Here is a 16,209-nt window from a genome sequence, read left to right as displayed (position 1 = left end):
AAATGGCTACCAAGCACACTGCCTCCAAAACCCCTTTGTAATGATGTTTTTTTCTTCCAGAGACCCTGCAGATGTTTCTTCTGAGAGTACCAATGCTATGAATTCTAGCACTGTGAGCAAGCTTGCAGAAGCCAGGAGAACTACTTATCACTCTGGGAGATGGGTGTGTGATGACCACAATGGGGAGACCAGCATCAGCATTGCAGGGCCTTGGATAAGTCTTCCAAGTAATGGAGACTATTCAGCTTATTATAATTGGGTGGAAGAGAAAAAAACTACACAAGGCCCAGGTGAGAAACAAAGCCTTCTTCTTCGAGTGTCCCCATGGGTGCTCCACGTTAAGTGTCGGGTTCGCCCCGGCACTGCAAGTCGGATCTTCCAAGCAGTTTCTGCCAGACCGTGCATGCGTCGGTGCATGCCACTCCCTTGCGCGCTCCTGGCCACGTGCGCGATCTGGTCCCCGCCAGTTCCTCTTTAACCGCCATCGGCTGCAGACGGAATCCGCTCAGGCTACGGCCAGAGTTAGCGTATTTAACGTTTTTAATTGTTTTAAAGTTTCTTCAGTCTTAGATTAAGTTAGTCGGTGGTTGTTTTCAACAAAAAAAAAAAAAACAAAGAAAGGGAGGGAATTCAAAGCTTCCAATCCCAGTAACAAGTGGAGCACCAGAGGCCAGGAGCCTAGGGCCATTAGCCCTCCTGCCGCGGCAGGCTTTATCCGAGAGGGGAACAAGCACAGAGAAGGTGCTAAGTACCCTATTAACAACTCAAAGACTCACCACGATGTCCTCTTCAGGATTCAAGAAGTGTGAGTCGTGCCGCGAGGCGATGCCAGCGTCTGATGGGCACAGTCAGTGTATAAGGTGCTTGGGGGAATCCCATGTCACTCAGAAATGTTCCTTCTGCGCCAAGTTAACAGCCAGAGCAAGGAAGGACAGGGAAATGCGGCTGAAAATGCTGCTGTTCCACAAGGCCCTCCAGCCAGACATGCCGGAGCGGCTGCAGCAGGAGGGACCCTCCGGGGCCCATAAAAGGAAAGCCGTGTCCCTAACCCCATCAGCGCAAAAATGGAGGAAAATCTCCCCAACCCGATCCCTGCCCGCAGCAACAGCGAGCGGGATGGGTGGAGTGCACAGCCCCCAGCCACAGCTACAGCTGATCGGCGGCGGTGCGGAGACGCACGTGGCGGAGGTTCAGCCTCCGATGATCAAACAGCCGCCCCACACCGCGGGCAGGGCGGCGGCCAAGCAAGCGCCGGAACTGGCGGCTCCGCAAACAGCGGCACCGACCCCCGGGGAACCGGCGGCACAGAGCGCGCAGGCACGCGGCCTGCAGGCACCGGGGGAGACCGCCCACGCGGCACCGCTGAGGAGCGTGCCGAGCGCAGTGCAGACTACGGGGCCGAGATGCCCGACGCGTCAGGGGGTGGAGCCACCCCCACAGGGGAGGGGAAAGGCAGCACAGAAAACAGGGCACCGCAGTCCCTCCCCAGACAGGGCTGCAGAGCTGCTTTCTCTGAGCCCTCCGCTCGTGCTGCGGACTCCAACGAGAAGGCAGGGGTCACCCCTAGCTTATCCGGAGCCCCCATCTCCATTTCTACAGCCAGCCTCCCCATGGCTTGGACCACCTTCACCCTTCTTGGGCTTCGAGCCACTTGAGTACTATCACAAATCGGTCTCGCCAGCATCCCATGTCTCCAGAAGATCTCGCTCCCCCAGACGTAGGGGGTATGCACCAAGGGAGTGGTCCAGGTCACTATCCCAGGAGCAGTGCCCGTGTTGCCATGGTCGCCCCTATCATGTGGGGCATAGACACCATAGGCATACTACCAGGGACAGATCCCCACAGACGGTTCCGTATCCCCGAGGGCAATCGCGAACGGGGACAGAGACTCAGATATCTCAGGGGGAGCTGGTTCTGGAACCCCGGGATTTTCCCTCACAAGCTTCTAGCGAGCGGATGTACCACCGTCAACAGGACCCAGAGGGGTCCCGAGAGGCGTACCCTAGCGGTTCCTCGCTGTCCTCCCCGGATGAGGCTACGGCCCCGGGGGACGTCCATCCTCCGGACGATCTCAAACAGTTCCAAGAGCTGTTTAAAAGGGTGGCCTTCACGCAAGGCATCCAGACAGCAGAGGTGCAAGAGAAGCACCATAAGCTCCTTAAAAATCTGAGACCTCCAGCCTCCTCTAAAATAGCCATACTGCTTGACGAAGCAATCTTGGAGTCCGCCACCACGATATGGCAGACCCCTGCGACTATTCCACCTGTCCACAAGAGAGTGGACAAGAAATATTTCGTGCTGGCGAAGTGCATGGAGTTCCTATTCAGCCACCCGCAACCAGATTTTATGGTGGTAGAATCATCTCAACAGAGATCAAAAACGTCTCAGTTCAAAACAGGGGGAACGGACAAAGATGCCAAGAAACTAGAGCTGTTCGGCAGAAAGGTCTACTCCTCCTCCACCCTACTGTTGAGAATGGCGAATTACGCAGCGCATCTAGCGAACCACAATTTTGACGACTACTCTAGGTTAACCTCCCTCATGGACTCGCTTCTAGAGGACAAGAAGCCGGTGCTCAAGGCTATCGTGCAAGAAGGCTACATGGCCTCGAGGACGGGAGTTCAGATCGCCCTGGATGTTGCGGACACAGCAGCACGCTCAACAGCTACGGCAGTGGTAATGCAAAGGGAGTCCTGGCTCCAAACATCGGGTATACCGAGGGATCTGCAGGCGAAGATCGTCGATCTCCCCTTCAACACGCAGAAGCTGTTTGCTGAATCAACTGACTCGGTCCTTCATTCCAGTAAAGACTGAAGAGCCACTCTTAGGACCTTAGGGATCTACACCCCTCCATACAGAAAGAAAAAGTACTACCCTCAGCAAAGACAGTACCAGTATCAGCCAGAGCGTCCCCAGTACCACAGGGGTTACGAGCAAGGGCGACATCAACAGCATCAACAATATAGAACTCCCAGGCGACGTTCACAACAGAGCCATGCGTCCTCGGGGCAGGGCCAAAGGCCACAAGTTTGACACACAGATCCAGGGCTGCGCCATCACTACCATTGCACAATGTTATCCGAAGCTGTTATTCCACCATCGCCTCCGACCATTCTACGACCAGTGGCAAAGGATCACCACAGACAAATGGGTGCTGGAGATCATAACCACGGGGTACGTGATCCCCTTCCAATCACTCCCACCGCCACGACCTCCACCCAGGCCCCACCTGTAGGATGCCTCCCACGAAGCGAGACTCAAGCAGGAGGTAGACCATCTTATGCTCATAGGGGTAGTGGAAAGAGTGCCGGAGCAACTGCAAGGGAAAGGGTTCTACTCCAGGTACTTCCTCACGGAGAAAAAGACAGGAGGCTGGAGGCCCATCTTAGATCTTCGAGGCCTCAACCGGTACCTGCGCAAGCAACGCTTTTGGATGATCACAATCGCCTCCATCCTTGCGGCACTGGACGATGGAGATTGGTTCGCAGCCCTCGACTTGCAAGACACATATTTTCACAAAACTATCCATCCGGCTCACCGACGATTCCTCCGGTTCATGGTAGGCAAAGAACATTTTCAAAACAAGGTCCTACCGTTCGGCCTCTCCTCAGCCCCCAGAGTCTTCACCAAGACCTTGGCAGTGGTGTCACCCCCTGTCTGTGCAGGTAGGCTATTTATATTCCCATATCTGGATGACTGCCTACTCAAAGGGGCCTCGAAGGAGGAGGTACTATGCATGATACGCGTCACAGCAGGCACGTTCTCTTCGCTTGGCCTGGTTATCAATCTGGCAAAATCAAAGATAGACCCCACACAGGACATAGAGTTCATAGGGGCACGCATAAATTCTATTACAGCGAGAGTGTATCTAACAGACACACGCTTTCAGGCCATCGGCTCCCTCGTGCAAGTCATCACCTTCAGCTCTACGGTGCCGGTTCTGACGTGCTTACAGCTGCTGGGCCACATGGCAGCAGCGACGTTCGTAGTACAGAACGCCAGGTTACACATGCGCAGCATGCAGCACTGGCTGGCGAGCGTCTGCAAACCGGCAGCACACACCGTTCACAGGGTGGTGTCGCCCACGACAGAGGTGCGCAAATCCCTGCAATGGTGGGTAAACCCCAAGAACATGCTAACAGGGGTACCCTTCCACCAACCACAAGTATTGGTTTTTCTTACTACAGATGCCTCCCTCATAGGGTGGGGAGCACACATGGGCGAAGAGGTGACTCAAGGGCTGTGGTCCTCCACGGAGCAGTCACTGCACATAAATATACTGGAGCTGAGAGCGGTGTTCAACCCCTGCAGACACTTTCGAGACCACATACAAGGCAAAGTAGTCGGGATCAGTACAGACAATACCTCCACCATGTTTTATATAAATCGGCAAGGAGGAGCTCGGTCCCGTGCCTTATGTGCGGAAGCAGTCCGGTTGTGGAACTGGTGCATCGCCAACAATATAACCTTGAAAGCCTCGTACTTACCAGGCACTCACAATGTGAAGGCAGACCAGCTGAGCAGGCGTTTCGCACTCACGCACGAGTGGCAGATCCGTCCCGATCTGCTACGACCGATTTTTCACGCATGGGGCTTTCCCCAGATAGACCTGTTTGCCACTCAACACAACAAGAAGTGCCCATGATACTGCTCCAGGGCAGGACTGGGATGGGGGTCCCTGGGGGACGCATTCACGATCTCCTGGAGGGGCCCCCTGCTTTACACTTTTCCTCCCACAGTGCTGATCTACAAAGTCTTGCAGAAAGCCAGGAGGGAAGGAGCCCAAATGATCCTGATAGTCCCAACGTGGGATCGACAGCAGTGGTTCCCCCTACTCCTGCGCATGTCGGACCGTCCACCGATGCCCCTCCCGGTGGCGCCGGATCTGCTCACGCAAGCCCAGGGGTCCATAGTGCATCCGCACCCCCAAGGCCTGCGACTACAAGTGTGGTTAATCCGTGGCTCAGCTCCCTAGAGAGCACATGTACGGAGGAAGTGCAGCAAGTCCTAGAAAGTAGCAGGAGGGCTTCCACCAGGAAGACCTACAAGCAGAAGTGGACTCGCTTCACGGCATGGTGTTCTACCAAACAGTTAGCCCCCTTTCGGTGCCTATACCTGTAATATTAGAGTATTTACTGGACCTCAAGAGAGGACGACTCTCACTATCCTCGTTAAAGGTCCACCTTGCCGCCATTTCGGCGTTCAGACACGAAGAGGAAGGGCACACTGTGTTCGCCCATCCCATGGTTACCGGGTTCCTCAAAGGATTGGTAAACCTGTACCCCCCTCAGAAACCGCTTCCACCTTCGTGGAACTTGGACCTGGTGCTTAGTGCACTAACGGGACCACCATTCAAGCCTTTAGCCACGGTTTCCCTCCGCCTCCTTACAATAAAGACGACCTTTCTTCTCGCAATCACGTCCGCTCGCAGGGTGAGCGAGCTTGCGGCAGTTATGGCAACGCCACCCTGCACAGTATTTTCCAAGGAGGCGGTAACCATACGGCTGCGTCCAGCCTTTGTTCCTAAAGTTTCTTCTGAGTTTCATATTAACGAACCTATTGTTTTACCCTCGTTTTATCCAAAGCCTCATAACTCTAACAAAGAGGCGTGCCTACACCTCCTGGATGTGAGGAGGGCGCTAGCCTTCTATATAGACAGGACCAAGTCCTTCCGGAAAACGGATAGACTCCTAGTCTCTCTCGCTCCCAAATCGAAAGGAGGTCTCTCTTCACAGGGAATCTCAAAGCACATCGTATCCTGCATAAAAATGTGCTACGAACTCAAAAAGACTCCTTTACTGGCCACGCCCAGGGCTCACTCCACTAGGGCGGTGGTGGCATCAACAGCCTTTTTCAAGGGCGTTGCGCTAAAAGACATTTGCAGAGTGGCGACCTGGTCATCCTATGACATCTGCGCCAAGCACTACACCCTTCACAGGGTATTCCAAGAGGATACCCAGCTCTTGACGGCGGTCCTCTCGGGGACAAGCTGCACATGATCCGATTACCCACCTCCTATTTTGGGTTACTGCTGGGTAGTCACCTAACGTGGAGCACCCACGGGGACACTCAAAGAAGAAAGAGAAGTTACTCACCGTAGTAATGGTGGTTCTTCGAGATGTGTCCCCGTGGGTGCTCCACCACCCACCCATCCTCCCCGCTTCGGATCTCTGTTTAATGTTTTGCAGGAGCATCCGAGGCGGTTGGTCAAGGAACTGGCGGGGACTGGATCGCGCACGTGGCCAGGAGTGCGCAAGGGAGCGGCACGCACCGGCGCATGCGCGGTCCGGCAGAAACTGCTTGGAAGATCCGACCTGCGGCGCCGGGGCGAGCCCGACACCTAACGTGGAGCACCCACGAGGACACATCTCGAAGAACCACCGTTACTACGGTGAGTAACTTCTCTGTATTGACTTCCTCAGTGATCTGTCTGTAGAACTTTATGTTGTGCAGCCAGCAGAAGGCACTTCAGGACTGAGGAGCCCCCTCTTCCTTCATTGCTTTGTACAGACTTGTAATTGCAAATGAGCCATTTCACCACAGTCTTAAAGAGATGAAGGATTGCTCAGAAAGGTAGCAAACCTTTGTTGTTCTGCCCTGGTGGGGGGAGACGTTAGTGAGATCGGTAATACAGAACTGTAATAGAAGAGAGACGAAGTTGGTTGTTAACATGGTTTACATGCTGTAGAGCACACAACAATTATTCTGAGTATTACTGTGTTCTACCAACTCCTAGGAGCCTTGTCGTGACTGAGTACTGGATGCCTGATATTCTGAATACCGATAAATGATGCTGTCTTCAGGTCTGTTTCATTAACAGATCAACCTCAATGTGACTCATTTCATACTGGAATTTGTTAATTCTTTCTTTTAGATATGGAGCACGATAACCCTGCCTATACCATCAGTGCTGCTTTGTGCTATGCAACTCAACTTGTTAACATTTTGTCTCATATACTTGATGTAAATCTTCCCAGGAAGTTGTGTAACAGGTAAGTCAGTCCACATTTTTAAGCTGAAGCGCTGACCGATTTTTGAACTGACTTTTAGTTTGCTCTTGTTCTGGGCTGGCTGTTTCACAACAGCTTTACATTTGTTCTGTGTCTCTTACTTCTCCTAGGGAGTGTTAATAGGATCTTAGAGTGCGGCTCATATGATTTTGAGAGGCCGGAGTTTTCAGCATAGGAATCATGCTTGCAGCTTTTCACTTCAACTATTAATAAAATAAGACAGGATTAATACAGCACTTCTCATCCAAAAGGAACCCACAGGGTGCCCTAGACCTGTGGCCCAATTCAACAACTTACTCACATCATTAAATATCAATGATGTTGAGAAAGGGCAGCTGCACACAGCTATACAACAATTTAGTGATGTCCTAGAGATTCCAGGCATACAGATGATACCAAACTGGGAGAGGTTGCAGGTGCTTTGGGAGGGCAGGATTATAATTCAAAATGTTCCTGACAGGTTGGAGAAATGGTATGAGGTAAATAGGATGACGTTTAATAAGGACAAATGCAAAGTACTCCTTTTAGGAAGGAACAATCAGTTTCATTAATAAAAAATGGGAAGTGACGGTCTAGGAAGGAGTACTGCTGAAAGGGATCTAGGGATCATAGTGACCACAAGCTGAATATGGTCAACAGTGTTATGCTCTTGCCAAAAAAGCAAACATTGTTCTGGGATATATTAACAGGAGTGTTTGTAAGTGAGACATGGGAAGTCATCCTTCTGCTCTACTCTGGGCTGATTAGGCCTCAACTGAAGTACTGTGTCCAGCTCTGAGCGCCACATTTCAGGGAAGATGTGGAGAAGTTGAAAAAGGTCCTGAGAAGAGCAACAAAAATGATTAAATGTTTAGAACACATGACTTAAGAGGGCAGCCAGAAAGAACTGGGTTTGTTTAGTCTGGAAAAAGAGATGTGTGAGAGGAGACATAACAGCTTTCAAGTATCTAAATGGTTGTTACAAGGAGGAGGGAGAAAAATTGTTCTCCTTAGCCTCTGATGATAGGACAAGAAGCAGTGGGCTTAAATTGCAGCAAGGGAGGTTTAGACTTGACATTAGGTAAAACATGTTAACTGTTGGGGTGGTTGAGCACTGGAATTGATTGCCTAGGGAGGTTGTGGAGTCTCCATCATTATGAATTTTTAAGAGCAGGTTAGACAAACACCTGTTAAAGATGGTCTAGATGGTGTTTGGCCCTGCCATGATGGCAGGGGGCTGGATTCAGTACTCTGCACCACTACAATGCAGCTGTCTCTGGGGTGAGGAGCCAAATTACTGGGAAGCACTATACAAACTTGTGCAGAAGAGCAATTGAGTCTATGCAGAGCAGATGTGCTCCATATCCAGCACACTATATGGAGTGAGTCTATAAGGTGCCACAGGACTTCTTGTTGTTTTTGAAGATACGGACTAACTCTGCTACCTCTCTGATACTTTATGGAATGTAATTTATCTGCTTAAGCCAGTGAGAGGTCAGTCAACCCTGCAGTAGTCTGTACCAAAGATACAGAGACTACTTCAGTTTGTAAAGCCAGAGATTTCAGCTGCTAAGAGAAACTCTCTGGCCATAAGGGACTGTTTGCTCCCTGTTTAAAGCCAGTGGCACTATTCACTGTAGTATTGTGGGCAGCATCTGCCCCCAAAGGGATATTGTCTGGTAAATTAGTGAGCGTGCCAGGTGAGGGGATACTGTCTCATAAATGTTCCAGACGCTGGTGCTACGATTGATTTAAAGGAACATTTAACAAGGAAGTGTTTATCTGGAAGCACATGGTGAGAAGTCGTGGCAGAGTGCTGTGGTGTAGAGATGAAGTCACTGACTCAAGACCATATCAGCAGCTTGTCAGTTTGCAAGTATGATTTGTTCTTTTGTTTTAACAGTGAGTTCTGTGGCGAGAACCTTAGCCGGAGGAAGTTTACCCGGGCAGTGAAGAAGCTGAACGCCAATATCCTTTATCTGTGTTTTTCCCAGGTCTGCAGAATACATATTTAGATTCTTTGAATATATTTTAAAATGAGCACTATTGTAAGGCTCCTCCGGTAACTATTTTTTTTCCCTTCTCTCTTGCTTTTTCTAGCATGTAAATTTAGACCTACTGCATCCACTACATACGCTCAGGAACCTTATGTACCTGGTCAGTCCAGACACTGAAAACTTGGGCAGGTAATAGATGGAACATTTGTGTCTTGTCTCCATAACGTCGAATTTCTTTCTAAATTCTGAAGGTTTAACTTATCATCATGGTTGCTATCATTAGAAGGGGCTGCTTCTGCTCCTTCTCTGCAGCTGTGGAAGGCACTGACCTAGCAAACTGGAGGGGTTCCTGTGTGGCAGTCAAGATGGTTCCAGTGCAGAACAGTGGGAGGATAGCATTTGGGGACCTGTATGTCATAGAAAATCTGTTTTCTGTGCTTCAGCACACTGTAGGTTTTGACTAGAGTAACAGTTTCCTACCACATGATCTACCTTGCCATTCGCTCAGGGGCTCTGCAGTCACATGGAGAGGAGGGTTTCTTACCCTGCAGAGGGCTCCACAATGTATCCCGGCCACTCCAGTTCTATTCAGTTGGTTCCCTATTTCTCCCTGCAGAGTTCAGCAATAAAAAATACCTTTACACAAACACCACATGACACTCAAGCCAGCATCTCAAAGTCAGGGCATCTTCCAGCCAACCTCCACTTTTTGGAAAATGTCCTCAAATTCTAACATGGTTTTATCTCTTCCATCGATGTAGCCAGATGCTACGAAGAAAATCAAACTGTAGCCTGTACATACTAGATTTTGTTTGTGTCATCTATTATAGTTTAAATGTCAGGGAGCCAGCAGAATTGATTTCCTCTTTAGATAATCTGTTCATAAAGCATTTAAAGATGGGGCTACATTTTACAGATATTTCGTTTGTGTTTTATTCCCAGTTGGCTGATTTTCTGGTGTGTGAGTGGATGCGGGGAGGGAGCAAATATTTTCCCCACTCCATTCTGATGTACAGACTGTGTATTACCTAAAAATCTTCAGTATCAGAGAAAAGAAAATGACACTTGGCCCAGTTAAAGTTATTGTGATTTTATTTGTGTGTTAAGGATGCTTCAGACTCAAGTATTCAGAGAGCAAGACTTCTGGAGTCTCTCTTTATTCTTCTAGGCTGTGAAATCTGAACTCATTAAGAAGCATGTGCCCTGCTGTATCTAGGAACAAGAAACTCAGCTGACATTTACAGGGCTGTTTCCCTGAAAGCTATCAGAGAGGTAGCCTTATTAGTCTGTAGCTTCGAGAACAATAAGAAGTCTTGTGGCACCTTATAAACTAACAGATATTTTGGAGCATAAGCTTTCCTGGGCAAAGACCCGCTTCATCAGATGCATGAGTGGGGGTTGGTTTCAGAGGAGTATTTAAAGAGTGGGGTCCCAGTAAAAGGGAGGGCCAGAGCTGACAAGGTCTATTCAGCAAGGTGGAAATGGCCCAGTATCAACAGTACTTTTCAAAAGAGGGAAAACAAGTTAGATCAGACAGGGGGATGTGAGCCTTTGTCAGAGTCTAATGGGGAGATATTAACACCCAGGGCAGAGAAGCTGTTTTTGTAAGCTGTGAGCCACTCCCAGTCTCTGTTTAATCCTTGGTTAATGGAGTCAAATTTGCAAATAAATTGCAGCTCAGAGATTTCTCTCTCCATTTGATTTTTTGAAATTTTTTTTGTTTCAGGACTGTCGCCTTAAATCTGCCACTGAGTGTCCAGGGAGAGTGAATCAAATGGAGGGAGAAATCTCTGAACTGCGATTTATTTGCAAATTTGACTCCATTAACCAAGGATTAAACAGAGACTGGGAGTGGCTCTCACCTTATAAAAACAGCTTCTCTGCCTTGGGTGCTAACATCTCCCCATAAGACTCTGACAAAGGCTCACATCCCCCTGTCTGATCTAACTTATTTTTTCCTCTTATGATAAGTAATATTGATACTGGGCCATTTCCACCTTGCTGAATAGACCTCGTCAGCTCTGGGACCCCACTCTTTAAATACCCCTCTGAAACCACCCCCACCCCCCACTCATGCATCTAATGAAGCGGGTCTTTGCCCGTGATTGCTTATGCTCCAAAATATAGTTTATAAGGTGCCACAAGACTTGTTGTTCCCTGAAAGCTGTGACCCTGAAAATGATTTTAGAGGCCATGGTGGACAAGCAACTGAATATGAGTGCTACCAGTATCAGGCTGTGGGCATAAAGGTTAACAGAGGTAGTGAATGGGAGTAGGGAGGTGATTTGATTTTTATGCAACACTGGAACACTGCATAGCATTCTAGTGTCCACATTTTAAAGGGGTGTGGTAGCATTAGGGAGAGTTCAGAAAAGAGCCCAGTGTTATCTGAAGGTGTTAGCAAATACCTTGCAATGGGAGACGTAATGAAGTCTATCTGTTCAATTTGTTGAAGAGAAGATTGAGCGGTGTAACCTGGCACTTGAAACACAGGGGACTCGGCGTGGTCTCACATGATGATGAAGTCTGGGGCAGGGCGGGGTTCAGGTTTTTTAAAGATCCTGGGAATTGCTTAAATGAAATCACATTACAAGAGCATGAAGGATACAAAGATGTGGAAATTAGGAAGTGCTAGAGTTAAGGGGTATGTGTCTGTTGGATGCCTTGTACATGCCAGGCAGGAAATGGAAGTTAGAGGGCCATTCCAGGTCTTCTGGGGTCAAAGTGGAGCAGAAAATAAACCCATGCATCCTGTGTGGTAGCATGGAACAGAACAATCAGGCTGAGCAAATACATTTTGAATAATAAATATGGGCGCCTGAGTTCCACCTGTAAGTTTGTTCTGGGTCTCTTACGTGGTGGAGACCTACAATGGGTAGTTTCGTATTGGACCCATCCCAGTGTATTTCATTTTATTCTGAGTGAGCTCTAAAAATTAAAACCAGCTGTTCTGCAGCAGAGACTTCACCCTCCTGGCTCTGGGTGAATAATTACTGTGGCTTTTTTCATATTTCCGAGTCCAGAGCAGAAAGCAATGTTAAAAACTCTTCCTCCATCCTTGCTCTGTAGACCAAAACTTCAGTATCACTCCTTGTTTGCGCCACATACACCGAATCTTTTTCACAGCAGGCTAATAAAGAGATGTGGTAACTATATGTAACACTGCGTAGGAAATTTACAGTCTTCCAGGGATCAGCTGGACTTGGCTTGATCTGCTTCCCAGTGTAGCTGAGGTGTCATTGCTCTGCTGTTTTCCACAGAGGGGACTGATGGGATTGTGTCGCTGTGTTCGCAGGTCTGGGCCCTTTGAAATTAGCGCTGATCTGGAGGACTCCATGGAGTTTGTGGATCCTGGTGCTGCTGGTGAAATGGATGAAAGTGGAGAAGAGCACGTCAGTGATGAGGAGACTGACCTAGGGACAGACTGGGAGAATCTGCCAAGCCCTAGATTCTGCGATATCCCTTCTCAGCCAGTTGAGATGTTACAGAGCCAGAGCACACAGGCCTCTCAGCCGATCGCCAGCAGCAGCGCGGGTGGGATGATCTCTTCTGCTGCAGCCTCTGTGACCTCCTGGTTCAAGGCATACACTGGACATCGTTGATGAGCACCTAAGGAGAATCACAGGCCTCGCAGAAGGAATCCCTCCCCTACCAATGCTGTAGTAGACCTTACCTGTTGGGTGAAGTAGTGCCTGGAATGCAAAAGGGCAAACTTTAATTTTGTAAAACAGAAGAACCTTTTTATGTACCCAAGATGACTGTGATGGTGACATTTTATAGCTTAGTTAGAGCTACACTTCTGACGTTATCCACCAGGGCACCTGCTGTCTCTGAGTTCTGTCTGCATGGCTGAGTATGGAAGAATATGGACCCTGCAACACTTTCCAGATTTTTATTTCCTGAAGAAGAAACAGATTTGGAATACTTGGATCAGGGGCTAGGATGGGGAAAAGTCGACAAAAAATTCAGACTGGACAGTGGTGCAAACACACACCATTCACACTTGGTTAAATTCCCTACCAGGGTTTGTGTGTGTGTGTGTGTGTTTTTGGTCTGCCATCTGTGTCGCGAAATGCATAGAAAACTTACAGCACAAACACACATTTCTAGATCATTTTTTGCTCATTCAGGATATGAACATTTTGCATTTTAATGTGGTTTCTCATCTTCGTTGCCATGTCTTTAATAGCAGCATGGATGGTACCGTATGAAACTGCTTTTTTAAAAAAATTGGTTGTGGTTTATGCTCTTCTGGTTCATTTCATGCAGTTTTCATTGACTGGTTGTCTTAAAGTTTCATGTTGTGCTGTTCAAAGCACCCAGGGTTTTTACTATTAGTACCATACACCAAAGAGACGCTGGACATGCTCTTAACTGGACCCACATTCACCAGTACAGAAGGATCACGTTTGCAATAATCTCCATCAGTTATAACATCGCCATGTTCTCATGTTAAAAAGTGGCTATGTTTTCACTTCAGGCTCGCATAATGAAGTGTATTCTCCAGGCTATGTGCATTTGAAAAGCTGTTTTATTTTCTGTTCGTGGTGAGAGTTTCTGGCTCACTAAATCGTGAGAAGTCCATTTCATTTCACTGTAGAAATGCTAACTGTGTGGTCAGCCTGCTTGTAAAATCCCAGGAAGGTGTGAGACATGTTTTGGTTACCAGCACCCCTCCACCATCTCTTGCCTTGCCAATAACTATTACTTTGCAAACACATGGTTTACATTTTATCCACCTGAGATGACTTTATTTCATTATGGGTAAATACTATAAACTCATGTTCCCTCTGTTCCCCTCAGATGGAAGATCTCAGCCATTCTACCTTATTGTTCTCTTACAGTGACGCTTCTATTTGTGCACAAACAGGCGACGTTAGACTGTGGTGAGCTGATGCTCATGTGGGAGTACTTTGTCACCTTGGTGTTGCGTGTGTGCTCATCACACATGGGCTCTAGGGCTTGCTCAACTCACTCTTCTGTCCCGCGGTAGTGAGGTTTCTTCTAACTAGAAGAATGAGCCTTGTGGCTTTCTGAGTGCTGGAAGAAGGGCAACTTGTGATACTTCTGTGCCCCAGAGTCCAGGCAGATGCATGCATGACGGCAGGGTATATTACTCCAGGGCACCCACTGCAAGCTCTTCTCTGTTCCTTTTTATGTCTTTTATATGGCAGCTCTTTCCACGTGGCCTCAGGGGTAGGGATGGGACAAAGAAGCCTTGGGGCGATAAAGGTTTCCTTTTATTTTTTCCCTATCTTGTGACTCTGGGGGATTTTATTATTCTTTAAAGCCAAAGACCCCTGACTCCATATTGTTGGCACGTGAACTTTTCTGGGATTTATCCGCTACATTCAATGCTTTGGTTGAAACCCAAGACTTGGGTTCATTTTGGGAAACAGAACAGTTGAGATGATCGAAGACTGGCCAAGCATCCTCATCTCATATAGTCTGAATTAAGCCTATGCCAATGTCCCCAGGGACTCCTGTTGACGATAAGACTAGAACCCCATCTAAGGATGGAGGCAGCTAGGATTCTGGTTTCATTTAAGTAAAGGCACTTTACTGGTTGCAACTGATCAGATCCATTGGGCCAGCATGTGCTCACAGGTACTGTATTTTGGGCTGATAGTGTCACCTCTGATGCTACTCAGTCCTCTGTTTATTTTGCACTGGTCCCCGCCCTGTAAATATCATTTTATGTATGCATTTTTACTGCCGTTTTATGTGCTACTTATGGAAATTCTTTTCACGTCAATGCAAGAACCTTAATTCCATTTTATACACTAAATTAGGTACGTAACAAAAAAACTTTTAAGCCATAGACCTTCAAAAACATCATGCTTTCCGTATTTTAATTTTTTTTGCAAGCATGTCATTTCACTTGTAGTGCACAAAGGCACAAAAATCTTAAAACAAGGTGAGATATAATCTTTTCAAGAAATGCTTTTATAACAGAATAGATTTTTTTTCTTTTTAAAATAGTGAGGGGGGGAAAGCGTTTTGCACATGTGTAGTGAGAGGCGTGTGCATGTGTGTGTTTGAAATGGTGTCCAAAACTTGAGTGCACTTGACTGGATTAGATTATAGATTTTCTTTCAGGGGTCGTTGGGGGGACAGGGAATACCCTTTGATTATGCATATTCTATTTGAAGAAAGTCAATGGAGAGTTTTACAACATGATTTGCAGTACCATGAACACAGGAGTTTCCTTTTAGGCCATGATTTTTAAAGCAACTGGTGATCATAGGTGCCCAACCCATGATTTTTAAGGACAGGGCTCAGAACCCTCCAGCTGACAACCAGGCCTCTGTCTCTAATTGTGCACCTAGAAATCACAAGTCTCTTGAAAAGATGTACCTTCCTCTGCAACTTCAAAACCGGTGTAACTAAACACAAATGTTTTATCTACATTTTATTGTATAACTGCAATAAATCTTTAACAATTTTTCCAAAGGGGTTTTAAACATCTGTTCTTGTGTGTGTTTTGTTCGTAAATATGGGGAAGGAGCATCAGTGTGTAGAGAATTTAAATGTACCTTATGCATTAGGTCAGGTCTGCCTTAGAAATGGTTTACTTCACAGAACTGTGCTTGCAAACCCCTCCTAATGTAGATGCAGTTATACTGGCAAAAAAGTGCTTTTACCGATGTAAGCCTGACAAGCAAAATGCATACTGGTGAACACACTTTTTTGCCAGTTTAATGTCTACACTGATCCTTTCTGGTCGAAAGTATTGCAGAATGAATGCAGAATGGATGCTTTGAATAGGAGAGGCAGACCCCACAGACAATGGGTGGATGACATAATAGATTGGTGTGGAGCTGGTCTCCAGAAACTAAGCCAGTCCATGCTGGACAGGGAAAGATGGAAGGAAATAGTGAAAGAGGTATCAGACACCAACGGGCGCTGAGCATCTGATGAAGTGAGTCTGTGCTCACGAAAGCTCATGCTCAAAACTTTTCTGTTAGTCTGTAAGGTGCCACAGGACCCTTCATTGCTGTTACAGATCCAGACTGACACGGCTACCCCTCCGATACTTGACACCATGGCGGTTGTTGATGATGAACAATGACTTGTCCCTAGCTGACATTAGTGTACTGACAAGTTGCTGATGTAGATCTGTCTTTGATCTGCCATGTTAGTTGTTTGGTAAATATGTCACTGTGCCAGATGCTGTTTATGAATGGTTATTTCCTTTTCATCCATGAGAGTACTTCCCTATA

General features: G+C 47.6%; 1 protein-coding gene across 1 annotated transcript in view; it reads left to right on the top strand.

Annotated features, from left to right (window-relative positions):
- ATG14 (autophagy related 14) overlaps nt 1–15,433 on the top strand; it is a 42,370-nt gene extending 26,937 nt beyond the window's left edge. Inside the window, exons 6-10 of the mRNA XM_074996236.1 lie at nt 61–290; nt 6,875–6,992; nt 8,893–8,983; nt 9,090–9,175; nt 12,282–15,433. Coding sequence (XP_074852337.1) covers nt 61–290; nt 6,875–6,992; nt 8,893–8,983; nt 9,090–9,175; nt 12,282–12,588 — 832 coding nt within the window. The 3' untranslated portion in view covers nt 12,589–15,433. The remainder of the gene's footprint in view (nt 1–60; nt 291–6,874; nt 6,993–8,892; nt 8,984–9,089; nt 9,176–12,281) is intronic.
- Nucleotides 15,434–16,209: the final 776 nt, after the last annotated feature.

This window comes from Carettochelys insculpta, chromosome 6 (assembly GCF_033958435.1).
Source record: "Carettochelys insculpta isolate YL-2023 chromosome 6, ASM3395843v1, whole genome shotgun sequence".
In the NCBI taxonomy this organism is placed as follows: Eukaryota; Metazoa; Chordata; order Testudines; family Carettochelyidae; genus Carettochelys; species Carettochelys insculpta.
Note: the sequence above shows the minus strand (reverse complement) of the source record. Positions and strands in the feature narration are given on the sequence as shown.